At 39.8% G+C, this 16,513-nt stretch overlaps 1 protein-coding gene across 1 annotated transcript in view; it reads right to left on the bottom strand.

Moving 5' to 3' along the window:
* Positions 1-663: 663 nt before the first annotated feature.
* DEPTOR (DEP domain containing MTOR interacting protein) overlaps positions 664-16,513 on the bottom strand; it is a 76,307-nt gene continuing 60,457 nt past the window's right edge. The window contains exon 9 of the mRNA XM_083861677.1: positions 664-3,528. Within this exon, the coding sequence (XP_083717803.1) occupies positions 3,400-3,528 (129 nt within the window). The 3' untranslated portion in view covers positions 664-3,399. The remainder of the gene's footprint in view (positions 3,529-16,513) is intronic.

Here is a 16,513-nt window from a genome sequence, read left to right as displayed (position 1 = left end):
CTCTAGTCATTAGTGAGGGTATGAGCAGAAAATGAAGAAAAAATTAAGAAAAATACTTTGAAAAACAGTCCTACCACATGACCTTTTCATTCCAAGCCTCTTCCTGAATGCAATATCATAGAAGGTACATCAGGCCACACCCATTCATATTTCAGATGCTGCTATGACACAGTCTTTTTAATCCTGAAAGTTTTATTTTCAGCTGTTATGCAGGCCTAAAATGCAGACAATTAAGTATTGACACACCTGAAGTGGATTATTGCATCATTGTGTGAATGAAATGCCTTCCATGAGACTAGTTGTGGAATCAGTTGTGTTCAATACCATACACATGATATTTGATCTTGAAAAAGATAATGAAAATAATGTATCTTGTAGAGAAATATAACAGGGAAAAAATGAGAAATATTGCACTGATTTAATGCTCCAATTAGCTTAACTGCTACTTGAATTCAATTAAATATTACATTTCTTGAAGATGTCCATAAATGATTTGCAAATGTACATGTACAGAGGAATGGCACTAATTTGAGTGATTAAGGCTTAAAGATTTATTAGAGGATTTTGCAAGATCTACAGTAACCAAAAATGAGATCACAGAAGAGAGTAAGTCTTACAAAAACGCCTGTCTTTTTAATGAAGCTATTACTGCTGATGCAAGGGTTTGTTTTTTTTTATTTCTGGTTTCTTGCTTCATTCTACACTGTGATATTCATGCATCTCTTGAAATGTCTCACTTCTGTGAATAATCTTAGATTTCCCCTGGCACTTTGCAGGAAGCAAGGTGCTCTGTTACATTTAAAATTCTGTGCCCTCTAAAGTGCAGGAGAGTTTGACACTGACTCCTGTGGGATGTCTTGGAGCATATGCAGCACTGTGTGCAGACAAACTGCAATTTAATTGGAAATTATACATTTCAGAGCTTAGTTGTTTACTTTCCATCCTTTTTTCCAAAATACAAAATTTCATTGCAGCCACAATTTGAATACCTTTGTCATGTTGAAAGAGGGAAGGAATTAATTAAATCCCGGATTGTCAGTCAAGTTGAGAACACAATATGGAAATCCTTGTTAAACAGAAGGCAAAGTAGCTCTGCTCAAATTGTGATAGAGACTAATGTATCTTGTGAATCAAAATGCCATCTCCAATCTGTAACATAATGAAATGCACAGATTTCTCCCTGCCCCCATTCCCACTCGTTTCGCTCCAGTCTGAAGTGCACTCTGTAATGCATTATTAAGCCAAATTCTGACCCAGTTTCTTAATTATCTGTAAGCTACAGAGAACTTCTAGCAGAATATTAACTAAGGCAAGAGATGTAATACAGACGAACCCATGATGGCATTAGAGAGGATCATTAGCATTTTGCTAAGAAAATCCATCAATTGTAATATTTAACTTAGCCTAACATGCAGAATTTATATTTTAAAGGGGCTAAGCCACCAAAACAACCCAGGGGAAAAAAATGAAAAGAAGTGGAAAAAAAATAGGAATATTTAGAGAAGCATTCCTGGATTCACAAACTCAAAATAATTATAGCATACTGAAACGTTTTTGGAACAACAAGATTGTTTCCAACTGTTCTGAGTGGATACCATGGACAGTTACTGAAATCTAATATAACATTATGTGACCAGCTATTTATTTTAGATGACCTGGAAAATGTAACCTGCTACAGCTTATACATGTGTACTAAAATTTTGGGGAGTACAGTTGGGATTAAGAATTGTCATAGCAGATGACAGTTTGAACAAACCCTCCAAACACTCTCATGCCTGGTTAATATCCAGTAAGCAGCTGAAGTTTTTTATACCTCCCTGTGTTGTTGCATATTAGTGAAATAAGAAAAGTTTTCTTGGTGAAAATACAACCACAGATACACAAAACCAGAAACAAAGAACAGAAGGACTTCTTCCTACAAAGCTGCAGGTATGAATGAGTTCGAAGACTTCCTGTATCTCTGAAGTAAAAGTGTTTGAGTGAATGAAAAACATACTGAAAGAGCAATTTATTTAGTGAGAACAATTTTTAATACAAAACATGTTTCAAAATTATTTGAGGAAAAATACTTTCCCCACCCCATAATTGAATGATTCGTGGTATGTGCATTTAGAAAGTTAAGCTTTAATTGTAAAATTTAGACAGCAGAGAAAGTCTGCAAAATATATTTATAATTTTGTGAAGCAGGATGTATTCATTCAGTTCAAAGATCAAAGAAAACCTATGCAGTTCCCCCTAACATCGAGCTGAAGAGTCACCTAACTGCAAGAACATGGAATTTTTATATGTTTTTAAAAAATATTTCTTTCATGAATTCATCAATGAAAAAAATCCTACTGTTTGAGAAACAATAAGAGTCAGTTAAATACAATGTTTTATTTGTAATAGTGTCAAATGCAACTCATGAGGGAGGTTGGTTTTTCACAAAACATCAGGTGATTGGAAAGTGCTGATAAGCTTAATGCACATTCAAGTACATTGCTTCAATTTGAAGTGTACTTTTGCTACTGGAGAATCTGGATGTACAATTCCTTATACTAACACTGTGAATTTCCCACTGCAACCTGCCAAATATTCTTCTTCCAGGAATTAAGGTGTCCAAAATTTCTCTAAAGTGATGAATAGCAAGACTGAGGCACCTTTCCTTTACAGGTATAGAAAAAAACCTCAAAATCAATATTTTATATTCAAGCACCTAATATAGCACACAGGCATTGAAACCAAAAGACCAATTTTCAAAGGCAGTTTTTGTAAAAGTACCACACATTTTTCCTTTTTCTCTCTAGACTAACCATGTAATCAGTCAGGCCCAAACATTCACACCAGACTATCCTCTAAAGAGCACGGACACCTCTTCTCATGCATTTGCAGTTCATTTGTGTTTTGACTGTAATCAAGCCAGGATTTAGTCCGCTGTCCCTTAGCCCAAGAAGAGAGTAACTGCATGAGCTCTGGGGACAAAGCTGGACACCAGACCATGTTTATCAATGTCAGCATCTCATGGAAACCATCTGTGACATCCTGACCCCACTGTGCTTGGCTCTTTCACCTCCTGAAGTGCTTTGATCCAGCAGTGGACTGTGAGGAAACAGGCACAGCCTCTTACGCAGAACCCATTCTGACCAATGCAGCCATGGCTGGACAGACCACCTAAAGGCCCTGATTGTGTCTCTGCTGGGCACAGAGAAGTCCATAGTGAAAATATGCTGGTATCTATTGTTCACATCTTAGCATAATCACCAGTGCTATTATTGTTAAATGAAAGAGAGCCCCCTCCCCTAAAAGCAAAATCATCTGTTTGGACACAGCAACAATCTGCTGCCTTGTGTCATGCCACTCCATGGCTGTTGCTATTTTTCTCGCAAAAATGTTCAGTAATAGGGTTTTTTTTTTTCCTTCTCAGGCCTCTATTTCTTCCATCACTTCCATCACAATTGTTCGAGGGCCGGTCAGGATGAGGTTGCTTACTGTCCTGTAATCCACATGGAGAACATTGAGGCCGTTGACAGATACAACAAATTGGCAAACCTGAGGAGAAAGCAAGCAGCAAAGTGAGCTATGCATTAGACTTTATTTTGTTAGGTTAATTACACAGATGTACTATCAGCTCCTGGGCAGACAAACTCCTGGGCAGACTCCAGAATTCTTCACATCATCCCATTTGGTACTCTCAAAAGCCCCTACGTTTCTTAGAATTAATCTGGCAAGGTAATTTTCCGTCATTTCTTTTGAAACATCACTTCAAGTTTCAAATTGGTGGAATTCAACTTTCCAAACCTTGAAATTTTGAGGTCTTGTATCAACCATTTTTCCTCCTAACAATGTTATTGTTTCTAGTATCAGTGATATTTTATGGTATCAATGGTGCTTTGCAAAGAATATGGGACATCCAGCTGAGAGGTCCCCAGCATAGGAAGGACAACTGTTGGGACAAGCTCAAAGGTGGACACAAAGATGATTAGAAGGATGGAACGCTTCTCCTATACGGAACTAAGGCTATGGGAATTAGGTTTGTTCAGCCTGGAAAAGAGAAGATTTCTGGCTAACATTATTGTGGCTTTCCAGTACCTAAAAGGAGCCTACAAGGAAGATGAAGAGGCATTATTTTCATAAGGGCCTGGAGTGACATGTCAAGGGTGAAAGGCTTTAAGCTGGAATAGAGTTGGTTTAGATTAGAGATTAGGAAGAAATGCTTTACTATCATAATAAAGCACAGCATAGTGTGGTGAGGCACTAGGACAGGCTGCCCAGAGAAGCTGTGGGTGCCCCATCCCTGGAACTGTTTAAGGCCAGGTTAGATGGACCTTTGAGCAATCTGGTCCAGTGAAAGGTGTCCCTGCTGACAGCAGGGAGGTGGGAACAAGATGATCTTTCATGTCTTTGATCTTTTTACCCCTTCCAACCCAAGCCATTCTATGATCTATGATGACAGCTCTGGCTATTGCAGCCGGTTATCTTCAGTTTGTCTTAGATGCATTCTTAGAAATCATTTTACTCAGCTCTTGGAAATCACAGTAGAAATATGCACCATGTTTCCAGGCTCAGGGCAAGGTCTGGATGATGACTTCACTAGGTTCTGTGCCAAAACCTCCAATGGTATAACATGAACCAAACGGATCCAAATTTTAAGAAATAATATAATGGAAGATGAAGTCAGTACTAGGACAGATTAAAATGTCACTGTCATATGACTGGTTTTAATTTCCTTCACCAAGTATGGTTTATTAATTAATTTCAAATATACTAGTATTTTGTTTGTAAAAGCTATTAAAAAATACAAACATTGGAGGTTTTTTATGATAACAGGCCATTTTCAAGCAAAATAGTCTTGACAGAAATATACTGACCAACATCACTGTACATCTTAAAACACTTCAACAGAGAAAAAGTCACATCAACAATGTAAAAAAAATGCAGGAAATGAAAGATAATACTAATTCCTCAAAGACATTAAGACTTCTCTGTATCTAATCATAACATTGCAGTGTTTGGTTAAAAGGTCAAAAAATGTGTGTAGTGCATAGATCTGTATTTTCACTGATAAAAATATGAAACCCAAGTGAATAATAATATTGTCCTGATGTTTCAATGGAAATAATACATTCACTAGAAGGCTATCTTACCCGTAAGTCACCTTGAATCTGTAAGAAAGAAGCTATGAAACAAGTATCACCAGAAATTTTCATGCTTTATTTTATATGGACACACTGGATCTGTCGCCCCTGACTTTCTTGCTTTCAAGTGTTTGAACCTTTGCAGCCTGATTCTCAAGCTGCTTCATGTAAACAATATTGTATCCTTTGAACTTATCTGTATGTTTTGCATAGTTGTTCTCTGAGAGAGAATTTGACTGATGGTCATAGTGACCAATGGAGTCAGGAGGTTTTAACCTCCTCAGGCCAATCTTGGCCCTCTGTACAAAATGTATATAAGTAGTTTGGAGTCAGATAATAGAGAGCCTTCCATGTTTGACCCTGCTGCTGCCTGCTGTCCTCTGTGAGGGTCCACACCCATGTCGCAACTTGTTACCCCTCTAAGGGCAGGAATAACATTTGGTGACCCCGGACGTGGAAGAACGGGGTCCCCCATAACACTGGATCAATGGGTTGGGGTCAATTTTATGATGTCCAACAAGGTCAGGTCCAGGGTCCTGCACTTGGGTCACAACAACCCCATGCAATCCTACAGGCTGGGGAACAGTGGCTGGAAAGCTGCCTGTGGGAAAGGGCCTCGGGGCGCTGGTCAACAGGGACTGAACATGAGCCAGTTTGTGCCCAGATGGCCAAGAAGACCAGTGGCATCTTGGCCTGGATCAGAAACAGTGTGGCCAGCAGGACCAGGGCAGGGATTGTCCCCCTGTACTCAGCACTGGTAAGGCTGCAACTCAAATCCTGAGTCCAGTTCTGGGCCCCTCAGTACAAGGAGGACACTGAGGTTCTGGAGTGTGTCCAGAGAAGGGCCACAGAGCCGGTGAAGGGTCTGGAGCACAGGTCAGATGAGGAGCAGCTGAGGGAGCTGGGGGTGTTTAGCCTGGAGAAAAGGAGTCCCAGGGGAGACCTTATCACTCTCTACAGCTCCCAGAAGGGAGGCTGTAGCCTGGTGGGGGTCAGTCTTTTCTGCCAGGTAACAAGGGACAGAGCAATAGGAAACAGCCTCAGATTGCACCAGGGGAGGGTTACTGCCACGTCTAGTTGACATGATGGTCACAGCTTTGACATGATGATCTCAGAGGTCTTTTCCAACCTATTTGATTTTGTGAGAAAAAATTTCTTCACAGAACAGATGGTCAGACATTGCAACAGGCTGCCCAGGGAAGTGACAGAACCACCATCCTTGCAAATGTTAAAAAAAACCTTGTGAATGTGGCACTTAAGAACATGGTTTAGTGGTGAACATGGCAGTGTTAGGTCAATGGCTGGGCTTGATGCTATTAGACCAACCAGTCTTTTCCAGCAGTAACAATTCTATCAGTTTATGATTTTCCACTTTTCCTATTTAGGCAGAAGCACAAGACAGAAATGGATGTGGGAGAGGTGGGAAGCAGCTCTGGTGTCCTCCAATTCTAGCTCTAAAGGAGATTTTCTCACATGCCAAGTCACTGAACTTTTGCGTGCCAACTAACTTCCCTCTCAAGTAAAATGTGCGGTGAAACTCAATTTGTATTTCTGCAAAATGGACAGAATGTAGCTACCAATTTAAGAAAAATTATAGAGGAAGCAAACCCAATCCAAAAATGTAACATTTCATAAAAAATAAAGTCACCAATGACTTTTATCTCTGCTCCTTAGAACCTCTGCATGGGAAGAGTGGCAGCAGTAGCCTCTGAAGGAAGGGTACTCCTTACCCTCAGAACTTCTCTGCAGAGCAGAAGATCCTGAAAGGAGCCTTGTTGGTAGCCTAAATGATCACCAAAGTATGGCAAACAGAAATACAACTGAGTAAACGCCCATGACAGTAATCTTTCCTACATATGAATATTTCAGCTGCAAGTTGCATTGGGAAAATGGTTCAGTTTTTGCATGCAGACAAAACCTCCCAAATGTTAAGGATTTTTGTTGAAAAAGTAACCCATCATCCTCTTCAGAATGTTAGTTAGTATTTAACTGGCATGTCTGTTTAGTTTAAAAGGCAGATTATTGCAGTATCTGTAGGTCCCAACTTCCAGTGGTATTTCCTAATACTTTCTATGGCTTTCCAAGATTGTATCAAGTTTTTGTGAATTATAGCTCTGGCTCTAAAATAATATTTGGGTTGATTTAAAACAGACCTGCAGAAACAACATTGTCTCTTCTGGCTTAAAGCAATTTTTGGAAGTTGAATGGTTGATCTTTGTTTAACTGTTGCATATTCTCAGACTTCTTGAGTTACTGGAATCCCAATGCAAGGGACTCATGTTTGGCCAGATTCACACATGCAAATGTGCAATGGATAAATCTGCAAGCTGGATCACAGTGTGGGCATTCAGGGGCCTCTGGAGAACACCCCTGGCATGAGGAACAGACTTTCAGACCAGCCAGCCATCCACACTAGGGCTGCGATGGTGTAAATGCAGATGGTACAGGCACGACATGAACAGCAATCTGGATGCCAAAGAGTGAATTTCTTGTGGAAGACAAGAGCTGACACGTCTGCATTCTCAATGTGTTTGCTTTATCATATGCCCTTGGCAGTATGATTAACCAGCAATGCGTACAGGCTGAGAACAGCCCCCTTCCTGCCCTCCTTTGCAGTGGATCCACGTGGCTTATCACTTTCATCATTCTCAGAGGAGAGGATTAGATGAAGAAGTCCACTCAGGACAGATGAGAAGAAATGCAGAAGGGAGGGCAATACAGAGGAGAGCAGGGTCCCAGCCTAAAACTGCAGGAAAAGACTCATGAGGAACAGGAGATGGTAATAAAGAGCCAGCTATTCTGGGACTAGAAAGCTATCTTCATAGTAATTCCCTGACCAGTGCTCCTGAGGGCTGAGTCTCTGCAAATTGCAGACCTGGCTCCCTCAGGGATAAAGAAATGTGGAGTTGTTTCCTGTGTCCTCCAATCCTGGTGAGGAGAAAGAGATTTGCACAGTCCTGAGCCCTTTGTTATGCTGACTACCCTCAACTCACTCAGTTTTCTTCTCCCCACCCTGATTTCCCATTCAGCACTGCATCCAGTGAGGGGAAATGAAATCCATTGCTGCTTTGTGCATTTTAGTCATCATCAATCCTGCCCCCAAATGCTCATATTGTGCATTGCTCTACTGAAGTCAGAATACAAGCAAGAGCAAGTGAGCACCCACTCACCAGCCCTGACTGAATATGTCAATCCATGTATTATTATCTCAGGAATTTTCTTAAGGAGACTGGTTTAAAACAGAAACACAGTGATTTAATATTACATTTATAAAAACACATTTTAAAAAGCTGTAAGTGCTTGGCTCATGGCTGCAGCTGTTAAGGGCTTTGTAACTACAAACATGTAAAATATTTCTGTTGGTTTCCACACATCGGTAACTATAATGGATGATAAACTTTAGTTAAAAGAGCCTCAAAGAACCTTTTATTGCTCATTTCCTCATTGCTCTCCAAGGAGCTTGACAAGAGATAACCATCCCTTTTTATCCCTTAGATTTCAAGAAATGACACAGCCCAGAATAAATTCCGACCATTTTGTTGGTCAGGATGTGGTGATATAAAAACCACAGAACTAATAGTAGTTAAATAAAGCAACACTCAAATGAAAAAAAAAAAAAAAAAACCTCCCTTAACCAATTTCAAATATTTAAGTATTACAGCAATAAGCATTTATTGTTGACTATTTCAATTTCCCGCCATTGGAAACAGCAGCTCATGGAAGCAGGAATAGCAGAAAAGGCACCTCTGTCCTTCTGTGGGTTTTCCACGGTGCATACAGAAGGTTTAACCAAATCCAGCTGCCCCCATAAAAAGATAAACTTCAAGTTTGGGCTTACATTTGAACAAAAAGGATCTGGGAACAAGTCATTTAAAGAAGTTAGCAAAGATTCATCATGCTATTTATCATCGGACTGAAGATGGCAAGAAGAGGCGAGAATAATTCATTACCATAACACTTAGAGGACAAAATCAGGATTGTGCTATACTTGGAAATGTACAACCCTTCCTCCCCCTCACTGGTAATCGCTCTTTCCTCCACAGCAATCATTGGCTGCCTGCCCCTCCTCGGTCTTGCCAAGCTGCCCTGCAGATGTACATCCACACCCCTTGATTTTCCTGCTGGGACAACTGCCTGCTGGCCAAACCAAAGCCCCTTCCCTTGCAGGGGCTGCCTGCACCAGGGCTGGTCAGCTGAGCTGGGGTTCATCAAGAGCTGAGATGAGGAAGACTGTGGGATCCTTCTAAGGGATGTCAGAGACTGGCTCCAGGCATGGGTGGGGAATTGCATAACTACCTCGAAGCTGATCATTAAATAAAAACATTGCATACCTGTCACTAATTCTTTGTTAGTTTTGCCTCAGGATGACCTTAATATTTATAAATGCTACAGGAATGTTCTTAGAGGATAGGCAGCTAGCCTAGATCCTTGGATATTCAATGCTGTTTGCGCTGTAGGCTTTAGTTATCTCTCCCTGTGGAGCCAATCCCTTGATTGCTGGGCTTTTTTGAATGTAATATATGAAAAAATAATTTTAAAATGTTCTTTTTTTTTCTAGACACACTTTTTATAAGGGTGTTGTGAAAGTTTATGAAGAGCTGGAAATTCCTTCTGCAGACTTTGAGTTAAGTGATTGTAGCTGTTTGGGACAGCCCTAAAAAGACCTTTAAATTTATAGATGCAGTGAGTGTTAACAGTTCATCTCTGGTACAAAGTAAGTAGCAACCATGCACAGTCAGTAGACAATATATCTCAAAACAGTGGGATAAGACCATGGTTACATGGCCACCTTAATTTGAGATAAATTTAAAAAAACCTTGTCCAGATAAAGAGGAATACAGCTGCCATGAGGCAGCATGGCTGGGGATAGCAGGGCAACTTTCCACCCCAGCAAATGTGTGTGCCCCACTCCAGCAGCTGCGGGGTGAGGTGCTAATTCCCAAAGGATTTATCATTTACATTTCAGTGCCAGTATCAGTGTCTGGAATCCACTCTGCTTTTTTGTTTGCTTGTTTGATTGATTGGGGTTTTATTGGTTTTTGGTGTTGTGTTTGTTCGTTAACTACCCTAAGAAAGTACAAATGCTACTAAAATTGCAGACCGAATAGGTCCCAATATTACCAGATATAATGTAGGCTTGAAATTTTCAAATTCAAGGCTAGATTAGGCAATGATACAATAAAGATAGTGGCAAAAACACTATTTTTCAGCAGTACTGATACTTTTCCCCATTATCTAGGCAGCAGTGGGGATATTCAGGGTCTAAATGCAAAGCACAAAGTCTATGCCAGTACACTCAAGTTTTCTCCTTCAACAGCAACAAGGTCAACCAAACAAAAAGGTCTGATGGGCTGTTCGGTACTGATAGCAGCTCTGGCATCAGCAATTAACAGCATAAAGAGATGTTGAAAACACTGCCACCAATTAATTTCCACTGGAGGTGTGAATATTACTGTACACTTGGCAACTGTATGAAGGAAAATATTAAAAAAATGCTGGAGAGAGTGTGAAATCCATTCTTGCACTAATCTTTTCACTCCAGAGCAGCCAGGATTTCACTCCTGGACTCTTGTGTGGATCTGAAACAGCTTTCTAGCAGCTGACAGCTCAAAGCAGGCCCACATTCTGCAGCAAAGCACATCCCTATGAGACCAAGGTAGTCCAGAAGTTGTTAGCACGCTGCACAGAAACAAGCCATTGTTGAGAAAGCTGTATCTGAAACGAGGCTGGTTCAGTCATCCAGCATGAGACAGACTGGATTTAACCCTTTGCTCTGTTCATCATTTGTATCCACAGTGATTTACATACACTTGGCTAGTTTAGGACATGCTTCCTTGACTACTATTTCTTCTTTACCTCTGATGTGAAGCCAAAGTCACACAGATAATTTTTACTTTAAGACAAACCATTCCCAAAATGCATGAAGAAATGTATTATTTTCTTTTTTGCCTCTTTTTTGAAAAAAAAAAAAAAATAAAAAAAAAACCAAACCAAACACAAACAAACAAACAAACAAACAAAACAACTTATTAGCATCAAGTAAAAATGATGAATTAGGACAAATGTAGGAGTTATTTTCAACCTTGGAAAGTTCCTCGGCAATTTTCCTAAGAACAAAAATAAAAGCTTCTAAGTATAACTTCTTTCAGAGCTGTTCAAACAAAAGTGTATTTTGACTAGTTTATAGAGTAGAATTCATACCAGAATTGACAATATAGCTATTTCAAAAAGAAAAGTGTATCCCAATGGTAATATTTTTGCTTTTCTTCTTGGTAATGAAAATTAAATCCATTACAGAGACAGCCTGCTTACATTTCTGTTATACAGATACTCTCAATAATTATAAATAAATGCTTTTTAATGTCCTACTAATCTGGCAGGGACAAGGATTAGCTGGGAGGTTGGAATAGCTGAAACTTATAATTGTTTCATTACGGTATTCTGAAATTCACTGTGATCTTCCAGAGGAAAGTCCTCCACATGTGGTTAGCAAACCCATCTGTTTTCTATGTGCATGAGAGACCCACAAGATCCTGATTTTGATTAAATATCAGGCCATGCTGTCAGTAAGAACCCTTTCTTATGGGCACCCATGAAATCAGGGCTGAAGGGTTATCACTTTGCAAATCTCCAGTGACCTGGAGATGTCATCAGCAGGATACCAAACAAATCAACTTTTTACACTTTAGATACTTTTGAAAGCTCTGGGCCAGTTCTAAAATTGAAAACTTACTGGTTGATTCCTGTGGTATGGCCACAGTTCTCACCTGGGAAGGTTACTAAACTCCTGAAACTGAGAAGGAAAAAAAAAAAAAAAAAAAAAAAAAAAAAAAAAAAAAAAAAAAGAACATACTGCCTTTACCATTGCTTGTTTCAAGAGTCAATACAGCTGCTTTGGCTTTTCTTGTCTTGCTGACAGATTTCAGCAAAACTTGGGCAAGGCTTAGGTGCTACAAGAACATAACATCTGAAACACAGCTTTCCAGCTTTTCACAAGAAGGAAGGGGACATCCAAGCTTCCAACATCTTAAAAGAAGAGGTATTTTTCTAATGGGTTCCTTTCCCCCTTGCACACCCCTTGCTCCTCTGCAGATGCTAAGAACCATTCCTCTCACTCCTGCCTCCCAAGCACCACTGCCCTCCAAGCAAACAGACGGAAATCAAGGTGTCATTCTTTAAAATCTAATTTAAATGTGAAATGTGAAGGAGTTGAGAAATTAGTGAAAGTAAACACTTCCATTTAATGCTGTTATTTTGTGACAAAGGAACAAAAAACTACACTGTTTGTACTTTTTATTGCTGTTACCAACTCGAAAGGAGCTATTTACAAGTGGATAACCACACCGCTTTGCCTTGCCAGTTGTTAGAAACCTTGAATAAATCTTCCCAGCCAATTACCACATCATCACCTTCTACCTCACACACCACATCATAGGCTTGTATACAGAACCCTTAGTAACGACACCCTTAGTGACAATGAGGTTTCCCTCTCTTTAGGGTGTAAAAAAATAATTTTACTTTTAAAAGAAATGTGGAAAGAAGTGTTTGCTTATTAAAAGCTGGATCAGTAATCTGATTTGGGACCTCACAACTCTTTCTGCTCACAGAAAGGGACACACTCAACATGAATTGCCAAGGAGTCTGTGGATCCAGATATCAAACCCCTTTCAAAGGGGAGGAAGGTTCATAGCAGGACTTGGTGCCTGCAGTCCCAAGAGGTACTCCTGTCCCTTTGTGCTGGCTCCAGAGGCAGCACACCAAAGCCAGGCACCCCTCCCTTTTCATCCTTTTCATCCCGTGCCAGCAAAAATAAATAAATGAAAGGACTTGTCTCCAGGCAAAGTAAGTTCCTTGATGTGCCTGACATGGATGGAGGAAGGAGGCAAGAGATACATCTGTGGTTGGAGGCAAAGGGAAAGAGGGAGATGAAAAGGAGGTGAAGATTGATAGATCAACCTTCCTGGCAGAGCTTACACTTGGACCAGTAAATTGCAGCCTTAAGTTTTCAGATAACTTTAAGTCTCGGTAAAATCAATGGCAAGATGGATGTTATGGTACCAAGAACAAGTGCAGAGAAATCTGAGGCAGGAGAACAACAGTGGAGGAGAGAGAACGCAGAGCTCAGCTTCTTTTACACACACAGAACCTGAATTTATGCTATTTTAATAGATCACCCGTAGCCATAAAGCAAAGGAATCCCCATGCTCAGCAAAGAGCCCAGGCTACAGAGACGATGAATGTGGCACCATAGAAGAGCCTGAGACCTAAAACTAACTTCTACATAAACACAAACACAGGCAGCACTGATTTTTTTGCTCTCACTCTGCTAAGCTTTACACTGTCACAATGGAATGAGGAAAAGAGATGAAAATCAGAGGTCCTAAAAGTTATGTTTCCAGTTAGATTTTTATCTTTGGTATTTTATTTTTTTTAAGAGCTCATGCAATCTTGATAGGATTAGTGAAGCAAAGCTGGAACCTCACAATTCACAACCAACTGCATGTTGCCGGAAGGTTAAAAATCATACCATGGCCTTTCCTCCATAACTGAGGTTACTGGATGGAGCAGAATAAATTGCAGATGTGTATTCAGTTCTGTAAATATCTCTAGCGAAAGTGTAATTGGCTGTAGAGTGGGTGGTGTGGGAGTAGGCAAGTATCCAGGCTTTGCATAAAAAAGATTTTGTCTCTCGAGAGATGTGTTTCTTGTTCATTCTTTACACCAGTGTGAAGCTGGCCCACTGTTCCATCAGGAGGCTAGAAACTGGGTACCAGCAGAGCACAATAAAATTCACAGCACAGAAATTTACAGAATTAAAATATAAGTTCATATTAAAATATAAGTGCAGAGTGGTGTGGATGGTTTGCCTGAGCAAGGCTTCATTATACACTTTCATTACATACATATTACATACTTCTTTCATTTTTAAAAAAAGAGGCTGAATTTTTTATAGTATTCCAAACAAATTGGTATCCAACTTAAAAAAAACCAATGGGAATTAAACAACATAATCTACAAACTGCATAATACAAAAAAAAAATGCACGTAATAAAGTAATACCTATTTTATAACATAATACAGTATGTCACATAATATAAAACATCATAGATTTTCAAGGGCTTCATCACTGGTTCAGACAGTCTCTCCCTCCCTTCCTCCTTTCCAAATGATGGGAGTCTGTGGGAATTCAAGTCCTTTTTTCTTCAGCAGGAAGAGAATGAAACCATTGCTGAGCAAACTCCACAAACAGAGTGGACAAATCAGAGGAGGAAAAGAGCTTGACCTAAGAGCCCATGAGAACAACTCTTGCTTTGGAGAGTGAGTCTTTTGGGCCGCACAAGTGGTGGAGTTTTGCTCCAGATCGACTGAGTGATCAGGCAAATGCCAACACAGCTAACAGGAATTATTCACAAAGGTAAATAATTGCTACCTGTACATATCCGGAGAGTAATAACAAGAATCTAATTCCCTGAAACACAAACCATCCATAAATATGGAGTAGGGGAATATAGGTCACTGCTTTCCATGGCCCTAATTGGGAACTGGTGTGTAAAATCACTGACTTAATGTGAGTCCCAGTGAGAAATACCCACAGGTAAAGCTGAGCCAGGCTGGGCCAAATCAGGAAAGCAAACCAGTGACTACATGTCTAACTTTATAAGCATTTTTATTGTAGAGTGAAATTCGATACCTACCACAGAACAGTTCTGAAAATGTTAAATAACTTGAATGGCTAAAGATGGCTCTGGGTAAAATACTGCATCAGTGTCAGAAGAACACAGAGTCTAAACTTAGAAATAATGTCTTTTAATGCTTGGGTTGACCTTTTGGTGTCTTTTTTTTTTTTTTAATTTTTTTTTTAATTTTTTTTTTCTGGTATAACTGTAACTAAACTATATTTGCTAAAACAAAACTGCACATGATGAATAAAGAACATTAAACTACGTATCAGTTTACTTACATGGTCAAATATAATTATACTGAACTGTAGTTCATTTAAGGCCCATATTGGTTAAAAAAAGTCACTAAGTGCCAGCAAGGGAATTACAGGGGCAGACAGACTCATGCAAGGCACCCTCAGCACCCTCTGGTATCCAGCGTGTCATGAGCAGGAACAGTCTGCGCTGTTTGAGACAAACAGCTGCTCTCTGTTTGCACAGACAAAAGTGCAATTGTTTTTCCATGTGTTTGGCTAGCTAAACAGAGCCTTGGCTTTAATGCAACATGCTTCCCGAATCATTTGCTTATACCATGAAAAGAAGCCACTTAGTGTCTTGAGCAGCAACAAGAAAAGAGACGAAGAGACAGAGAAGCACAGGCTGTAGAGCAGCAGCTGGGCAGCAGCAGCATTCTTGAAGTGCTCAGGGCAGAGAGCTGAGATAGCCATGGGCTTGTGAAACCAACAGCATCTGAGGAACTCTCCAAGGCATCAAGTGAAATGAGTATTGCAACTAAACAAAGTAATACAAAATGTTTTTCACCCTCAGCTGAGAGCAAAAGTAGTTCAAAATGACAGCTTTTTGCTATACTGGCCTCTGATTCTATGTCTTTTTTGACACTTGGGATAACCTTTTCAAGATTTCAGGCATTCTGTAGATCAGTTTTTCAGATGACAGTACTCTTTTTAGAGAGCCTGGACTACCTGGGAGTGACCTGCAGTAGCCTATGACAGCTCGAGCATGGGCAAGATCCCAGCTGTTCTGTCAGGCACTAGATCTTGCCACTCAATGGCCTGTAGACCACACAGGAACTTGGAAGCTGAAACACAAGCACAGCCCTCTTTATAGTGCTGCTGTCTCTCCTTCTGAATGGTTACAGCTGCAAGACTCCAGAAAAAATCAAGAAAACACTTTCATAAAGACAGGGTGTTCAGATATTTGGGCTATCCCATCACACAACACCACTTACTTGAAAAGAATTTTTAAAACAATCATTTATTAAAATAACGTGACTAAATTTAAAAAGTCCACTGATCTCCAGTAATGAAACGGTAGAATTTTTTTTTTTTTTTTTTTTTTTTTTTTTTTTTTTTTTTTTTTTTGGTATTTTTATTTCCTATTGATGAGAAGGAGCCAACATACAGACACAAGTACAGTGGGTCACTTGCTGCCCAACAGCATTTTAGGTGACTGACCTACAAACAAGTTCAATTCTAATGTCAACTACACCACTGTGAATGCAGAAAAAAAGAGCTCGGAGGTATTATGAAACTTGCTGTACTCACATAAGGTTTCAGTTGTTGTAAAGAGGAAAAAAGTTATTTTATTGCCCTGTAAAACTCTCTCTGTTAAAAGAGTCTTTAGGAAAAATCACACAGAGGCATTGGAAACTTAATACTGCCCTGCAAGCCAAAATTCGGTCTGGGATAAGCAAGTAAAACCTTGTTAAATCTGTGTCCT

This window comes from Zosterops lateralis (assembly GCF_965231275.1).
Source record: "Zosterops lateralis genome assembly, chromosome: 1".
Lineage (NCBI taxonomy): Eukaryota > Metazoa > Chordata > Aves > Passeriformes > Zosteropidae > Zosterops > Zosterops lateralis.
Note: the sequence above shows the minus strand (reverse complement) of the source record. Positions and strands in the feature narration are given on the sequence as shown.